General features: G+C 33.5%; 3 protein-coding genes and 1 pseudogene across 3 annotated transcripts; 3 read left to right on the forward strand and 1 right to left on the reverse strand.

Moving 5' to 3' along the window:
• Positions 1–6,067: 6,067 nt before the first annotated feature.
• Positions 6,068–7,071, forward strand: LOC122590734 (annotated as a pseudogene).
• A 779-nt stretch (positions 7,072–7,850) lies between these two features.
• On the forward strand, positions 7,851–11,125 carry LOC122591301 (probable amino acid permease 7). The gene is made up of 7 exons (XM_043763542.1): positions 7,851–7,982; positions 8,590–8,847; positions 9,200–9,293; positions 9,372–9,586; positions 9,749–9,882; positions 9,973–10,200; positions 10,686–11,125. Exons 1-7 carry the CDS (start codon positions 7,913–7,915, stop codon positions 11,067–11,069), a joined length of 1,383 nt encoding a protein of 460 aa, XP_043619477.1. The 5' UTR covers positions 7,851–7,912; the 3' UTR covers positions 11,070–11,125.
• Positions 11,126–11,209: 84 nt separating this feature from the next.
• On the reverse strand, positions 11,210–12,723 carry LOC122591302 (3-oxo-Delta(4,5)-steroid 5-beta-reductase-like). Its single transcript, XM_043763543.1, has 2 exons — positions 12,585–12,723; positions 11,210–12,470 (listed from the first exon to the last, which is right to left on the reverse strand). The coding sequence occupies exons 1-2, from the start codon at positions 12,621–12,623 to the stop codon at positions 11,337–11,339; spliced, it is 1,173 nt and encodes a 390-aa protein (XP_043619478.1). The 5' UTR covers positions 12,624–12,723; the 3' UTR covers positions 11,210–11,336.
• Positions 12,724–16,494: 3,771 nt separating this feature from the next.
• LOC122594381 lies at positions 16,495–17,625 on the forward strand. Its single transcript, XM_043766847.1, has one exon. It carries the CDS (start codon positions 16,611–16,613, stop codon positions 17,313–17,315), a length of 705 nt encoding a protein of 234 aa, XP_043622782.1. The 5' UTR covers positions 16,495–16,610; the 3' UTR covers positions 17,316–17,625.
• The last annotated feature ends 168 nt before the right edge of the window (positions 17,626–17,793 follow it).

The following is a 17,793-nucleotide window of genomic DNA, read 5'->3' on the forward strand; positions in this document are numbered from 1 at the left end:
TATGGTCATATGGCTCATGAAATTTCATGTAAGTCTCACTTTGTCATACAATAAGATTTACTAAAAATTCAAAATACGAAAAATTTTATGTCGTTGTAAAATGTGAGTAAATAAATTTGACTTAAGCTTGGATCCAAAGTTTTAAAGCTTCTATCTTTTAACTTTTACTCTTATAAAAGTTTTGTTTTCATTTTTGACATTAAACTTTTAGATTTTTATGTTTTCATCATACAACTTTCACACAATTACAACTTCACTTTTAAACATTTAGTTTATGATTATTTTCGGTTGTCTTTTTATACATATAACATACAACAATTATTTACAATATACAACAATACATGTTTTATGCCGTTATAAAATGTGAGTAAATAAATTTGACTTAAGCTTGGGTCCAAAGTTTTAAAGCTTCTATCTTTTAACTTTTACTCTTTATCAAAGTTTTGTTTTCATTTTTGACATTAAGCTTCTAGGTTTTCATGTTTTTATCATACAACTTTCATACAATTACAACTTTACTTTTAAACATTTAGTTTATGATTATTTTCAGTCGTCTTTGTATGCATATAATATTTTTAATATATAATAACTTTCATTATATTTAACTCTTACGTTCTTATTATCTCTTTACAATTTTATTATTGTTATTATTACATGTTTTGTTGTCTTTTAAAATTTTGTGTTCGAATATTTAACATAAATTTGGGTCCAAAACTATATCATGAAAAAGACGTATCCCGTAGCAACTCGTGGGTAAATAACTAGTATATATACTGTTACGTATTTTAAAAATTGGTTAAGTTTATAATTCCCATTTTCAATTTCAGCTGGGCCAACGTATTAGATTAATTGGGCCAACATATATAACAAATTGGATCAAGTGATTGTAACTATAGTCCAACACAAAGGATGGCTGGCCTAACGTTGACCCAAGTGATGTGGCCAGCTTATTCGCGCACCCCCTCCCATCTTACTCTAATGCTACAAGCCTACAATGTTGATCTCAAACGGGTTGCTAGTCAAAACGGATACGGGTCAAAGGGGTCGTAACTCTTAAGTCGCTCAAAGACTTCTTTTTATGCACAAACATCATACTGTAGTGTAAAATTTAATGCAACATTTAAATTATATAAAATATCATTACTATTATATACAATATTACAACGATTGTAATGATGAACAGTAAATCCTAATTTTACCATATATATTTGAGGTGTGAAATAAGAAACAAAAACAATCTAGATCAAGTGGTCGTAACCTTGATGAAGTTAACTAGTTATGTGTTACCCATGCCCGACCATGAAATGAATTCCCAAACAAGGACATGTAAAGCCTCAAACAAGGAGATGCAAAGCCCCAAAACCAACTGTCATTCAAATCCTAAACGGAGAAAACATAGCTTCGCTGGAATAACCAAAAAGGAGTTTCACATCTCGCCGGAAAATGGTATAGTACGTCAAGAGCTCGATTAATCGGTGTTGGCATCGATTCCGGCAATACAAGCCAAGAAAACATAGTATTAAGCCTCAAAAATCGAAAAACTCAAATTTTAAAATTAAATTTCCGGTAAAGTAATAATTGGCATTACAACTGAAAAAAAAAATATCACACAACACGCTCCCAAATCACAAGCACCAGTTTATATGTTACAATTTGTATCATTTACTTTCTAAAAAAATTCCTATATTATTTTGATACAAGGCAAACAAACAACGAAAGTCACAAGGCTATTTGGTCATACCAAACCTTTCTCTTGAATTTTTGATGCACTGACTCGATTCTCAAAATATTTCCCAAAACTCTCCATCTCTCTCTCACACTCTGACCCCCACCCCCAAATTAATTTCTGATTTCAAAACCCTACCGCCGGCTACCTAGAAACCACCGTCGTCAACCCCATTTAGTTATTGAAGGTAAGTTGTAACAAATGAAAATGTTCATATTTTCCGCTTTCATATGTCTGTTTGTCTCTGCGTGTATAATAGAAAATGGTGCGACTTTAATCATATATATGCAATTCAAAATGTTATATATGTATGTTGGGAATGTGTTCGATAAAATGCCTGACTGAAATAGAACTATCTTTTTTGGTTTCTTTTTTAGTTGTCTGAATATAGTATCATCACTAGTATAACAAGAAAAGCTTTCATTGTTGTTGATAATAAAGGTTTTAACAGTTTCTGTAACCTTTCCATTACTTCATTTACGTTGTGATTTTCGTTACTCCCCTGTTTAAAATAAACAATAGATTACATAATAATAATAAGGAACGCGGGCATTCGTCTTGATGAAAAACCGGATTTTATGTTTTCAATTTTACTTCATTTGAACAAGTGACGGTTACTTATTTCGTTTGATTCGTAGAAAATTTATTGCAGTAGTAGTAGTATTGCAGTTTGATTTATAGAAAATTTAATAATTTCATTCCATTTGCCTGCAACTATTTCTCGTCTTGTCTGAGTGAATTTCGTTTAGGTCTTGTTACATATATAGGGTAACACTCCGGTGAGAACAATCTTAAAATAAGAACGGTGAGAACACTTAAAAAACATCATTTTGATGCATTAAAAGTCCATAAAACTAACATAGTGCAGAACTAATTATCATCATTTAAGTGTTTAACAACACATTCATCCGTCAAAATCGAAAAAATCACGTTTTTTGGTGGATGCATCATTTTGAAGAATATGCATCCAAGATGGATGCACAAAAAAAAAACATGATTTTCTTGATTTTGACAGGCCAATGTGTTGCTATACACTTAAATAATGATAATTAGTTATGCACTATGTTAGTTTTATGGACTTTTAATGCATCAAAATGATGTTTTTTAAGTGTTCTCACCGTTCTTATTTTAAGACTGTTCTTATTTGATTGTCTCCAGCAATCAAATGAGAACACTTAAAAAACATCATTTTGATGCATTAAAAGTCCATAAAACTGATATAGTGCTTAACTAATTATCATTATTTAAGTGTTTAACAACACATTGATCCGTCAAAATCGAAAAAATCACGTTTTTTGTTGGATGCATCATTTTAATAAACGTGCATCCAAGATGGATGCACAAAACAAAAAACGTGATTTTTTTAATTTTGACGGATCAATGTGTTGTTAAACACTTAAATAATGATAATTAGTTAAGCACTATATTAGTTTTATGGACTTTTAATGCATCAAAATGATGTTTTTAAGTGTTCTCACCGTTCTTATTTTAAAAGTGTTCATCCTTTCTGTTAATTCTTATTTCTCTGCTTTTCATTTTTTGATTTCAGCATTCGGGTTTGTTAATTCACAAGTTGGCAATTATATTTCTCCTGAAAACAAGATTACAAGTCCACATGGAAAGAATCTTTCAAAGTTTGTTGCAAATCTTTTTACGTTTGAAGGGTCTTATCTTTGGGGGTAGAGCATCAGATAAGCCGTTCACAAGTGCAGTAGACTACCAAGTCCCTTCATCTGTACATGAAGTCATCTCCGACGATGACCTTTTAACAGAAATCTTGCTCCGATTGCCTGTTGTCTCAACTCTTTTCTTCACATCTGTGTCTAGGCGATGGTTATCACTAATCACAGATGCTAGTTTCATCCTTCACCGGAGCCAAATCCCTAACCTAAACCCAGCGCCTGGTCTCCTTTATTCAGAAACCTCCATCTTCATCTGTTCAAAATGCTTACTTTGAATATGCTTATGTGTCGTTTGATATCACAATTTCTCCTAAGCTGATCACCCCCTTCCCTTTTGGCTCCTGAACGTTGAAATTGTGCAGTCTTGTAATGGGTTGCTACTCTGTTTTGACCGTCCTGAGGAATATTGGGTGTACAATCCATGCTTAAATCAGTTCAACAGAATCCCGCAATGTCCCTTTTGGGGATCCATTCATGGCATGAGGTTGGTGTACGATCCTACCAAATCACCTCGCTACACCGTCATGTGCTCTGGATTAAGACATCTGTACAGTTACTCTTCAGAAACACATAATTGGAAGGATTGTGGTGCAGTGTTTTCCTTTGAAAGTGGTCCAAACTTTTCATCGGGAATATATTGTAATGATGCCATTCACTGGCTCAATGCAATTGGGGCCGTGCATTACAAATTGGATGTAAATGGTCTACTGGTTACAAGCATACCAACCTTGTTAACCTTTGATGCGGAGTCGCGTCCTCTTAAATACAAGCTGTTCACATCCGGTGATTGTTTGTATAGTTAAAGACTCAAATTTGTCTATTCCGACTACGTGGAGGTTTACAAGATGATGGATGAGTATTATGAGTGGTCGTTGAAGTACCAAGTGAGTCTCGAGAGCATTACGAGGAAGTTCACCTGGAATATTTTTACCGGGGAGCTTCCTTCCGATCTTTTGGGAATTGTTGAGGGAGAAAGAGAAGAGGACTTGTTTCTTGTGATTATTATCTGGACCTAAGTAGTTAAGAACGAAAATTTCGGTGTTTCGGTCAAGGACTGGTATTTGAAATATCGGTTATTTCGGTGGTATTTCGGTAATCGTAATATTATGAAAAATGTTATATAAAATTATATATATACCAAAAAGATTGCAATTATACACACAAAAAGCAAGTATATTAAGTTAATACTCAATCTAAATATCAAAGTCAAGCTTAAAAGTGTCAATATTTGATAGAATAGTGTTAATGCTTCAAAATTTTAGTGTTTCTTATGTTGTTTTTTAGTTTGGAGAAAAATAATTTAATATAAAAAAAGATCTAAAAAACTGGTTAACCACCGAAATTTGGACTGAAATTTGACCGATTTCGGTGAGATTTCAGTAAATTTCACCGAAAATCTCGGTACCAAAATTGTAGACAAAACTCTATACCGGTATACCAGTGGAGGACCGAAAACCGAAATACCACCGGTATACCACCGAAATCGACTACATAGATCTGGACAGGTGGTCAAATACAGATTTGTATCGAAGACCCTCGATGTCCTCTTTGACTTGGGATCAGTTCCGCTCATTGAACCAACAACAACTTCTTCTTCTTCTTCTTCTTCTTGCTTTCCTTTCATTGCTTCTTTTGCCGCTGTGTGATTTGTTTACCATTTCAACTTTCAAGTATGTTTTTTTATCTTATATTTTGCTGCCACTTTATCAATTATGTGCCAGAATAGCTGTGATCTATTAGATCACTCTTTTAGTGGGAATATATAAGGAGGTTTGAATGGAAATGATGAATGTAAAAGCTCCTACAAGCTTATTAAGTTTGTTTCAACCCTGATGTTTATTTACTCCACAAATTTACTGCAAAGGCTGGTATGAATCTTAATTTTGGTGCTCTAAGCCATATAGTATGTGCGTTTAAGGTCTAGAATGCGAATGTACATCATACATGCAATAGAGAACATAAAAGACCTGCACTTTGGTTCTTTCCTTCTCTCTGAAAGATGTGATGTGCAACCCTTAATCTAGATGGGTGTATGCCTCAAGTCCTTGGCTCAAGTTTCGTTTTGAGAAATACTAGCTATTTTACCCATTAATTATCTTACTGAATCACTCGTCTAACTGATTGTTAAGCATAAGTCCTATTGCTAAATAGTGCATACTTTGCTATAAGTTGAACAAGCTAAAAACTGCTCTAACCTATATTCTTATACGTATATAATTTAATACTCCATCTGTTTTAATAGAATAATAGTGTTGTCATATTTTTGGTGCCAACTGGTATGTGTTTTAGCAAATATCATTCCGTTACTTCTGAACGAGTCCCTTGCTTTGTGTGATCTTAATACCCTTGTGATTCAATTTTTTATGGGTATATCGTCTTTCTGCCTAATGAAAACCATATGTAAATGCGTAATCTTAAGACTCTGTCTGAAAAATGTGGAACACAGAAAAGTATATTTACTGATATGTGAAATGTAATATGCAGGCTCTGGATAAAATTCGCTTCAAAGGCTTGACTGATAAGAGCAAGCTGGATGCTCAACCGGAGCTGTTCATCCACATTATACCTGATAAAACCAACAGCACAATAGCACATTGACCATCATCGACAGCTGTTGAGATTCTTTACAACGCTTTGACCATAAATTGTCAGTTAAATAAATGCATGTGCTGAATGGTTAAGTGCTACTGTTTATGCAGATTTGGTGAATAATTTGGGAACCATGGCTAGATCTGGTACCAAAGAATTCATTATCACCAGAAAACACAATGATGGTGAGCAGTATGTTTGGGAATCACAAGCTGTTGGTTCATTCACCATCACCATAAATGAAAGTGAGCCTCTGGCAGGGGTACAAAAATGACCCTTTACCTCAAGGACCAGCTTGAGTACTTAGAGCTATGCAGACTCAAGGATCTGATCAAGAAGCATTCAGAGTTCATTAGTTACCCAATCTATTTTTGGGTCGAGAAGACAACGGAGAAGGAGTTTTTTGATGATGAGGATGAGGAAGAGAAGAAAGATGAGGAAGGCAAAGTCGAGGAGGTTGATGAAGAAAAGGAGGACGAAAAGAAAAAGACAACTATCAGGGAAGTGTCACATGAGTGGGATTTAATGAACAAGCAAAATCCCATCTGGATGAGGAAACCAGTGGAGATCTCTTAGGAAGAATATGCTGCTTTTTAAAAGAGCCTCACAAATGATTGGAGGGAGCACTTGAATGTAAAGCACTTGAAAGATGGTCAAAAGACATTTACTATATAACTGGTGAGAGCAAGAAGGCCGTAGAGAACTCCCCATTCCTTGAAAAGTTGAAGAAGGGATATGAGGTGATTATTGAGGACTTGTACATGGTTGATGCCATTGATGAGTATGTTGTGGGCCAGCTGAAGGAGTTTGAAGGAAAGAAACTTGTTTCTCCCACTAAGGAAGGTCTAAAGCTTGATGCGGATGGCAGCTAGATGGAGGAAGTCGACTAATTTTAACCAGTGTGAAGATTCCTCTGCATTGCTTATTAACTATGTTATTTTTTCCTCCCTAGTTTGGATAATTATTTTTTCTCGTCTTTTAAAGTGGTATGTTTTTGTCTCTGTATGAGAACTTTTACCTTTGTATCGATGTTTACTCTTACAATATTTTAGCTTCAGATGACCTTTAGAATACTTCACTGGTTCTCCGGTTTTTGTGTGGGGGCATTAGCTATAATATGTTATTCTGTGAGGTTGGCATTGCCAATATGGTGGGTAGTTTTGCTTTGGACTACTTTCTGGGAACAGAGTAGTTTTTTGGTAAAATGCTATCTAAATACTTTTATAACTAAATTGCTTTAGAATTGTTGCCTTTATAACTGAAAACATGAACTGACATCTTCATTATGTGTCATCTTATGGTCAGCAAATTATTCATCAGAGAAACGTAAGCTCGTTGCATGAGACAGGTTTGAGTGTTTGACTCTCAAAATTATAGCCTTGCAGTGATAGTTCTGCCAAGTTAAAAACAAGTTTACCGAAAAAGTGATTTACTGGTTACATCCTTGAGCTTTAAACAATTGTTACGTATCTTTATATTCTGTAATGTGAGCTCGGCTGGCGCTATGGAATATTTTGGCTAAAGTTTTTGATAAATTGAACCAATTGTTTGTAACTACAGTCCATTCCTTATATAAAACCTTTCTTCTAATCTTCTTGGTTTGGTAGATACTTCAAATATATTTCATGGATGATAGTCACATAATGCATAAGTCTTTGTTATAATTAATCCTAACTTGTGTTCTTTTTATCACCAATTGATATTTAAGTGGATATGTTGGACAAGTTTTAGGGATTATTTATGTATTAAATAGTAAGTTGAAGGGTAGATTTAAGATGACTACAAGATAATAATGGTCATAAGTATATGAGTGGGAATATCATTGTCATATATGATCATGTAGTCAACTTATTTTTAAATATAATATATGTGGAGCTGAGCATAGCAGGGAGTTGGAAAATCTGATAGGTTTTAAATGAATGGTGTTTTAGAAGATGATTCTGAAACTCCTTTGTTACCATTTGCTCCTCATAATAATTTAGCAGGTTCTGTTTCAAATCCCTTTTGTGTGTGTGTGTTTTTTTGCAGTTTACTTTATGTTCCCTTCCGTGTGTTTCAAATCCCTTGTGTGTGTGTCATTTATCATTGTTTTAGTTTTCTGATAGGTTTTGGAATTTGCAAATGATGTTGTTGTTGGAATTTGAAATTCGCAAATGATATTTATTATTGTTCTAGTTTTCTGATAGGTTTTTGACTTACTTTTTGAAGTAAATTTGGTTAACTAAAAAAATTTCAATTAAATATCTGAGATTTTTGAGCTAAGATCAAGCCATCTTGAATCCTTCTCGAGCCTGCATCATGAGGGCCCGCTAAGGTGTCGAGTTCAAACTTATACTATAGTAGTTGAGCCCTGCAAGCTGCAACCTTACATGGTTAATAGTTCAAAAGAGATGTCCCGAGTTGCAACTTCTTGGGGCCACCACATCAACCTAATAATCTAGAATCGTTGAGGGTCAGTGACTTGTCTGGCTCTTTCAGGGTGCTATGTGGAGTCCGAAACCAATCAAACTATTTAGTAAAAGTGATTCTTTTCTAATGTACTACGTATGTCAGAAGTTTTAATAATGATTCATGGTTTTGAGTGTGCATCAGTTTATGCTGGTGAAGAAGGGAATGTATGGACAGCTCTTGCACATATAATAACAGCAGTTATAGGATCAGGTGTTTTATCATTATCTTGGAGTGTGGCACAACTTGGATGGATTGCCGGTCCGTTGTCACTCCTTTTATTTGCACTTGTTACCCTCCTAAATACAACCCTTCTCGTCAACTTTCATCACTATCAAGACCCTCGCAATGGTGTCACGGTTACCAATCATTCCTACTTGCAAGCTGTACAGAATATTCTAGGTGACAATTAAAACTTACTGCACTTGAACTTATCGATGTTTTATCGCAAATGGCACAGAATTTTATGAGTACTTCACTCTATGTTTTCACAGTTAAAGGCATTTAAGTTTGTTTTTAACCAACATGAGGTGTCCACTTCAGCTAAGAATGCTATGTCATAGAAATTACTCCTGGTTACCTGATTAACATGTAAAAAAGTCCTTATTTTTTAACAAAGTAGAAATTTTCCGCCCTTTATTGACAAGAAGAAATTTAGGCACCTCAAGTAGTAATATTTGTACAGTTGAGTATCTTGCTGGATAATTTGCCTATGTTTTTACTTTCTTGTCAAATAATATATACATATTAACAGGGAATCAGAGTGGAAGGATTTGTGCAATTCTGGTATACTTCAATTTATTTAAGTTGGGAGTTGTTTATACAATTACATGTGCAAGCAGCATTAGGTACACTCCTTCCTGATTACAGTCTAAGTCTACAATGGTTTTAGGTCTAACTTGTTCAATATTTTCTATTGGCAACAGAGCAATTGAGCAGTCATATTGTTTCCACGAACAAGGGCGCCAGGCTGCTTGTGAATATAGGGAAGAATCTTATATGCTTCTCTTTGGGGTTATTCATATTGTAGCTTCCCAGATACCAAATATCCAGAGTGCAAAATGGCTTTCAGTTATGGCTGCAGCTATGTCGTTTGCTTACTCTCTCATTGGATCGGGACTAGGGTTAGCCCAAACAATAGGTGCACTCCTATCTTTGAAGTTTGAACCTTAGATTTGAGGTGGAAAAAGGTGAAAGTTGGACAGGTTGGGTAAAGGGTACTTTTTATGTGCCAGTCAAAATGGGTCAGGTCATATTGGGCTGACGTGCCAACAGTTTTTACCCATTCAAAGTGAGATTGCAGGAAACGGAAAAATCAAAGGCGGCATTGGAGGAGTTCCAACTGATGAACCAATTCAAAAAGTATGGTTGGCTGCTCAAGCTATTGGAGACATTGCATTTGCATACCCTTTTCCCTTGATTTTTCTTGATGTACAGGTGATGGTTATATATATTTCATATACATATCAAAAATCTCGATGGCTCTTGTGAAACTTAAATGTCTAATACTGTCGTTTAATTATGAAGAGTACTTTGAAATCACCTCCCTCAAAAGAAGTCACAATGAAGAAGGCTTCAAGAATTGCAGTTTTGATTACTACTGTCTTTTATCTCTGCTGTGGTGGATTTGGCTATGCAGCCTTCGGGAACTCGACTCCTGGGAATATGTTGAGCGGGCTTGGATTTTACGAGCCATATTGGCTCATCAACTTTGCTAATGCATGTGTTTTTCTTCACTTAGTTGGAGGATATCAGGTAAACTTTTCTATTGCATGAACCGATTATTTATGTAGTATCTTTATTAAAAGTAGCAATGTGTACTGTTTGTATAGTTCTGGTCAAAACAGGCAACTTTGGTAAATCTCAAATTAATCAGGTGAAGTAGACCCAAAACACTTCTTGTAAGAAGTTAATTTTCATAAATAACAAGTGTCTCAAATATGAAAAATGATTGCAAACATTATATCATTTCAATAGTAAAATAACTTCTGGAACAAGAATGAGGTTTTATGCATTATAATACACTTTGGGTGGTTTTCAAGCTTCATCTGCTTGCCTGTTTGATCTGTCTCCCTTAGAACTTTCCTTGTTTTTATTCAAAATCTTACCTATTTAATTCATAAAGTATAATACATAACCTGATTCGACATGTTACAGTTGCTACCTATAGTATTCTTTGTATCATGTAAACGGGTCATGCAAAATGAAATTTAAGATTGCTTTACCCCTTTTTTTCTCAGATATTTAGTCAAACGTTATATGCTATTGTGGAAAGATGGTATGCAGAAAAGTACCCTGAAAGTGAATTCACAAGTGATTTTCACATTTTGGAGTTAAGGCTTAATCCTCTTCGGATATGTTTTCGAACATCATATGTGATTTTGACAACAGCCATAGGGATATTATTTCCTTACTTCAACGAAGCGGTGGCATTTGCAGGATCAGTGACCTTTTGGCCTTTGGTTATATACTTCCCAGTCGAGATGTACTTGGTGATGAAAAATATAGTACCTTGGACCGGTAAGTGGGTTCTTCTTCGTATATTCACCACAGTTTGCTTATTTGTAGCATTATTTGCCTTGATTGGATCCATTCAAGGGATAGTTGCCAAAAGATTTGGCTAGAAAACCACATTATGCCATTTATTATTGTATACAAAATGGAGTACTTATTATTTTTCCTTCTGGTTATTGGCTAGCTGTCTAGTTTCATACAACCGTAACAAACTATATATCGAAGGGTAGAATAAACGTTTCTAATTATTTTTATTAGTTTAAATTGGGACACTATTAATCTCTTTAAGGTAAAAGTTTATCTTAGAGAATATTATATAATCTCCTGCAGAAAACATATCCAAACACTCCCTAAGATAGTATGAAAAATAAGCAGCTCTATGGAACAATCTTGCAACATTTTATCTTATCAATCCAAGAAACCAAAGATGATATCGAGTTTCGAAACCCTAAAAAACCATGTTCTTTGCTCTTATTCATAATATCCAACATGCCCTCATTGCTAAGAATAAGATCCACAAACCACCATCCTCCGACTTGCTCTAACTTAGTCGGTAAAAGCTCATTCTCCGTTACAATAGCATCCCAAACTGGCCCTTTATCTTTCATCAGCTCGTTCAAGCTCTTCCTCTCTTCGTCTTCTTGAAGCCCTCCATTTTCTACATCAAATTGCTCAGCCAACACTTTCCAAATATCCTTCCATTTGAACACGTCGCCATTACTAATGTTAAAAGCTTCATTTTTAGCAATAGGATCCACAGCCGCCCATATATGGTGCTCGGCAACCAGGTCAGCATCAGAAGCATCACTATAGCTATTCCATGCTTCTTTTGTGCCTGGAAACTTTAGCGGTTCACCTTCATGCTTACATATCGATGCATAAACACATAAGCTTCCTAAAATATTCATCATACTGTTTGGTGAAAACCCAAAAATCAACCCTGGTCTATGAACAGACCATGTTAATCCTTCTTTTTTGGTAACCTCACTAAACAATATATCTTCAAGTGTGTAATAGAAATTTAGATTTTTAAGCCTAGGAAGATCTTCATAAAAAGGACCATCATGAAACTCATTAGTACCACATTGTTCAAATGGCCCGACATAATGCCTACGCCCCGTTTGTAAGGATACATGCTGTAAATTAGGGGAGTTAGGCATTACCGCATTCAGGACATTTCTGAGCATTTGCCCATTTACTTGGCAATTTTCTTCTTCAGTTGAGCAGTTGGCCCATGTAACATAGAATACATGGGTCAAGTCTGGTAAATTCGAGAGTTTTGATTCTGTTTCTTCTGGATTTGTTATATCACATTGGATATATTCCATTGGGTAATCAGAATTCCATGGTGGTCTAGGGCGACGGGCGACTCCATAGACCTTCCAAGGACCACCTGGGGTGTCATGGAGCGGTAATATTTCAGCAAGGCTATTGCCAACAATACCAGTTACCCCGACTATTAATGCAAATCTTTGGTACTTGCGTAATGGATTGCTGTCCTCGAGTTTTTTCTGAATGTAATTAAATGAGAAAAAGTTACTAAATGAAACACAAATTATGAAACGTCTTGTGTTGTGCGAATGTTACATACATTTGAAAGAAAGAGACATAGAGGAACGACGTACCCTTGCAGCCCCGACGAACCCTGATCGCCACCAGCTCATGGTTTATGGTCTGATCACCGAGATAACGATTGAATGATCTGCAAAAAGAAGAAATGTGTGATTCAACTTGCAAGTTTTGAAACAGGAAATGTGGAATGAAAACTTGGACGAAACAATGGTTCCTATAAACTTGGTCAACAGCCAAACACATGTTTTATAAATTCATGGTTGGCTTATGAAATTTTTTATTTTTTATTTTTATTACTAAATTGTATTCATATTCAATACACATTCACCGGATAACTGGCTTATGAAATTTATGACATGTACATATTGTATATTAAAAAATATATATTTGCATATATATTCCTAAACTATTTTCCCGCGTAATATGCGAGATAAACATATTACGTATTTATAATACATAGTTAATAGTTTAAATATAATGATATTATTATTATTTAAAAAATGTTTTATATCAAGTATAATTAATGAGATACGTATGTTATATTATATATTGTGACAAAAAGTTAAATATAGATAAAACCTATAAAAAATATGATATTGTTATTATTCGAAAATATTTTTTTATTATAGATGGTTCATTGGGTATTTTTTTTTTATCTATACCAGGTTTATATATGTATACGAAGCAAACAAAAAAGAAAAATAGAAAAAAATACCGTTGGCCCTACATGCAAGGCGTCTTCCAACTTCCTGGTGGAGAAATTTTTGAAGGACGCAGCCTCCAAGACAATGGCTGCCAATAACGGTCTTGCGTCCAAGACCCATGGGACGCACCCATGGGACAGTTATACGTACCGCCTTAAGCAATCTTAAATTTTAAAAGATCCTAATAATTATCAATTTATAGTTTTGTTGAGACCAATATAAATACACTTAGATTTCAGAAAAGTTGTTATCTTATTATTTTATTGATTGGGGTCCAATTTTGTACTAATCTTAAGTTGGGATCAGACAAATTATTAGTTTAATCGAAGTTATTAATTTTAGCAATTATTAATTTATAGAGGTTCGACTGTATATATAAATATGATAATAATATAATTATTTTCATGTAAAGATACGTTTGTAACTAAAAGATATAAGAAATGGAGTTGATGATTTTGATGTTTTCAATAACAAACATATTAGAACTATTTTTTGGGTAAAAAGATCGTATGATAAATGGTAGTATTATTTATTTATTTATTTATGGTACATGACTAAAAAGGAAGTTTTAGGCATTCATCTAAAGGTTTATTATTAGGGGTTTGCTAAATACAGCTCTTAAGGCTGTGTTTAAGATGCATAAATTGTTTGTATATTTATCATGAAAATCAGGGGACGAGCTTTTAATATGGAAGGTACAAGTTTTTTTATGCATGTTAAATAAGGGCTGTATTTAGCATTTCCCTTATTATTATTATTGTTATATTATTATTTATTTATTTGTGGTACATGACTAAGAAAGAAGTTTTAGACGTTCATATATATTATTTTTTTATTATTATTATATTATTATGGTTCATAATTTAAGGGCTTTTTTTTGTCTAATTATATAAAATATAAGTAGTAATACTGTCATTTAATAAAGATGAAATAATTAAATTTAATCTAATGGTTGTAAATCAAAGATAAAATCCATTTAAAGATTCCTCTATTTGTTTAATAATGAATTTAGAACTTTGTTATATATATATATATTTTTTGGTAGACTATCTTTTTACTGATCTCTTAATCGAGTATTTAATTTTTTTTCTATATATTCGTAAATAAGAATTCCCTAACAATTACCCTAAAATCTATGGTTAATACGTAGAATTTGAATGTTGATGTGGATTTGGTCGTCAACATTCTATTGGTGGAGTAAAATTCACATTAAATGTTTCTTTTTGTTCCTTGGCCATTTTAGTGAAAGAGAAAACCTGATAGATGTTTTACACTGAAATGTTCATTCTTAAAAGTTAAAATATACATAAATGAGTCACATGTTTGATTTGTCTTCTTGTTATAGTCAAACATGTGACCTTTTGAATGAACAACTTCTCTTTTCTTTTTTTTTGAAGGGTCAACAAAAACATGATATTACTTTATACTAGCAAGTTGCTAGTAAAATAATGCAACCTCCAATATACATCAAAAAAGCACCAAGACAGAAACAAAAATTACAATATCACATTAAGGTTGAAGTTTTTCCAGTGGTCCCAAGCTAAGCTTTCCATCCTTCCTCTATGTTTTATCCACAGAAAACTCATAACTTTGACTTCATCTATGATGCTTGCCATGTTTATAGCTTTATAGTTAAAGATCTTGTTATTTCTACCTATCTGCTAATGAATGTAATTGGTGGTTTTTGAGTCAACATATACTTAATTTTGACTTATACTCGCCGATGGTCGTTGATGACATACATTAGCGATTTCCATTAATGGACTAACAAGATACCTCCGTACCATTTTAGTTGTCATGTTGATTAATTTTGAACATAAATAACTTTGTTTGTATTATATAGCAGTTGATGAAATTTATATGAACGAAAATTACATTAAAAACTCAATTCATTCATATATTTTATATCAAGTGTTACATGACACAACCAAAGTTATTTACGGTCAAAGTTAGTCAACATGACAACTAAAATGGGACGGAGGGAATATAACGTAGATTGCCATGATATACTAATTCAAGTGATCGAGGTTGTTGTATTATCTATTCAGTTATCTGGACTCGACATAATGCACATACATGACTACTTAAAACTTATGGTCAAGGTTGTTTAAGATACGCAGCATGCCAGCATCGATACCTGGGATCCAATTGTCAAATAAGTGATCGAGGTTGTTGTATTTTCTATTTCTTTATTTAGTCAATGTTCTTATTATTGTGTACAGTAATTTTTTTTCATATATACGTACAAACACACAAGTTTTTTGAGTTATAAGGCTTATCCATTATGTATATTTTGAAGTTAACAGTTAATATATGTGAATGCAATGGTACAAATAAAATGAAGTAGAAAAAAGGGATTAAGAGCGCGTTTGGTTGTAAAAAATGTTTTCTAATTTTTCATTTTTAATTTTCTAGAAAATAAAATGGGTTTTTGTTTTCAGAAAACAAATAAAAATTTTGAAAACGCGTTCTAATTAGAAAACATGTTAGAGTTGTGAGGGGAGGGGGTGGAATGAATTGGAAAAAGAAAATGGAAAATAGAAAAAAAAAAAAGTGTTTTTAAGTTTTCTATAGAAAAATAGAAAACCTTGTTTTTTGTTTTCTTAGAAAACATTCTTAGAAATCTATGATTAAAACGCGTTTTCTGTTTTCCATGTTTTCTTGGAAAACAAAAATGAAAAACAAGGAGTGTTTTCTATAACCAAACGCCCCCTAAATGTTTCTACATCCAATATAATCTAGTCTCCAGCCTTAATTAGTTGGATATATTGCAACTTATGACATGTACATATTGTATTATTATATACGGGAGTATTAAAAAAAATTATGTTGTATATATATATACAACACGTTTATGCGTGTTGATTATGATTCTTAGGTTATGGTTAGTAAAGAATAAAGATTAAAGACGATACTGGGATCATCATAGATTTGTTAACTTAATAATAAGTTACAGGAGCATCTGCGAACGAAAGCATTAGTTGGAGGAGCTGTTTTAAAAGAAACAATTAGTAAAGCAATAAAGTAATAAGTTAGAAGCGCATTTATGGATAAAGGTGTAAGTTGAGGGGCTTTTTCTAAAAGAAACTAAACAGTAGATGTACAAACTAACATAGTTACAAAACTACAAGGTTCTAAACCGTAAATTCATATATCTGACCGTTGTGGTCAACATAATAATATGACCGTTACAATCTCAGGTGTTGATATAACACACAAACTAAAAATCCAACAATTCACAACTTAAAAAACACATCACACAAATCTCACATTCTTGATATCAAATCTATCCATATATCCTCACATTCCTTTCTTAAATTTTATCATCACTTCTTAATTTCGTTTTTTTTATATAAAACAATTCGAGTTCATTCGATGGCAGAAACAAAACCCCTAAACCATATCGTTGAAATCGCGATAGATGAGGAACACCAGAAACAAATATTTTCAGCAATGAATGCAATCGCGGCGATACAAGACCACCCGTTGATGGAAATATCCGAATCTCCAGGCCATTTGTTACTTTTAAAGCTTTTACAAAGAGAAGAAGACCTATCGGCCCGTCGAATTTCAAGAAAAGAAACAAGGTTGGATACTCTTAAAAGACAAGTATTCCAATTATGTTTGTTTTTCTTCACATTTCATGGTCTTTTTTTAACCCTTTTATTCACATCATATAATAATAATAATAATAATAATAATAATAGTACTAATGATGTTGACATTATTGATAGTTTATGTTCAAAATGGTGGATACCAATGATCACATCTTTAACATTTAGTCTAGTAATGGTGGTTTTGGTACAAATGAAGCTTTTCGGGTTTTGGAAAGTATATAGACAGATTCAAAGAGAAAAGAGCGAAAGTCGGGGTGTGACAAGATGTATACAAGAATTGAGGATGAAAGGGGTCAGTTTTGATTTATCGAAAGGGCCCGGAAATGGTAGCAGGATGAAAAGTTCTAGTGTTGAAATCAAATGGAAACCGGTTACGTGGTGTAGTCAGTATTTTGTGACAATTGGTCTTGTTATGTTCTCGGGCCTAGTTTTGCCCATTTGCAAATTTATGATTTGTAGTTAATGAGAAATGGGTCAGATGGGAATGAAGCGAATTGGTCCGATTAATGATGAACTCGGGTCGGTCCATGGAACGGGGCAACGGGCTGATTTGGGGGTGGGGCAAGTGTGTGTTTGTTCGACTGGGTTTTGACACAATGGTTAACCAGAAGTGTGACACAACTTGTGTTATTATTTGATCAATAGGGAAATAGACCCATAAATTCTTTTATGATTTAATTACGAGTATTATTTTAAATGAATTGTAGGTAATGATTTAATTTATTCGTTATTAGTCAATAATCTTTTATTTATACACAGAATATTTATTTATTGTTTTATTTTTTTGTAAAGTTTCTTAATATTATTTTTTTACTAGAAAGAGGGGTTATGATGAAAATCAAAGTTTTTCTTTTTGTGATGTTTTGCTTAATATAAACTACTATATGTAAGGAAAATATTACGAGTATTGGGTTAACTAAATATAGTCACTTTAAGTAGTT

Source organism: Erigeron canadensis, chromosome 3 (assembly GCF_010389155.1).
Source record: "Erigeron canadensis isolate Cc75 chromosome 3, C_canadensis_v1, whole genome shotgun sequence".
Lineage (NCBI taxonomy): Eukaryota > Viridiplantae > Streptophyta > Magnoliopsida > Asterales > Asteraceae > Erigeron > Erigeron canadensis.

What these genes read in the sequence shown, in the direction of transcription:
- LOC122591301 (XM_043763542.1), top strand. Translation starts at nt 7,913, where the DNA reads ATGAATGGTGTTTTAGAAGATGATTCTGAAACTCCTTTGTTACCATTT. An exon ending in AGGGTTAGCCCAAACAATAG is followed by an intron (nt 9,587 to 9,748) that starts GTGCACTCCTAT and finishes GTGAGATTGCAG; the next exon opens with GAAACGGAAAAATCAAAGGC. An exon ending in TGATTTTTCTTGATGTACAG is followed by an intron (nt 9,883 to 9,972) that starts GTGATGGTTATA and finishes TTAATTATGAAG; the next exon opens with AGTACTTTGAAATCACCTCC.
- LOC122591302 (XM_043763543.1), bottom strand. Translation starts at nt 12,623, where the DNA reads ATGAGCTGGTGGCGATCAGGGTTCGTCGGGGCTGCAAGG. An exon ending in GGTTCGTCGGGGCTGCAAGG is followed by an intron (nt 12,471 to 12,584) that starts GTACGTCGTTCC and finishes AATTACATTCAG; the next exon opens with AAAAAACTCGAGGACAGCAA.
- LOC122594381 (XM_043766847.1), top strand. Translation starts at nt 16,611, where the DNA reads ATGGCAGAAACAAAACCCCTAAACCATATCGTTGAAATCGCGATAGAT.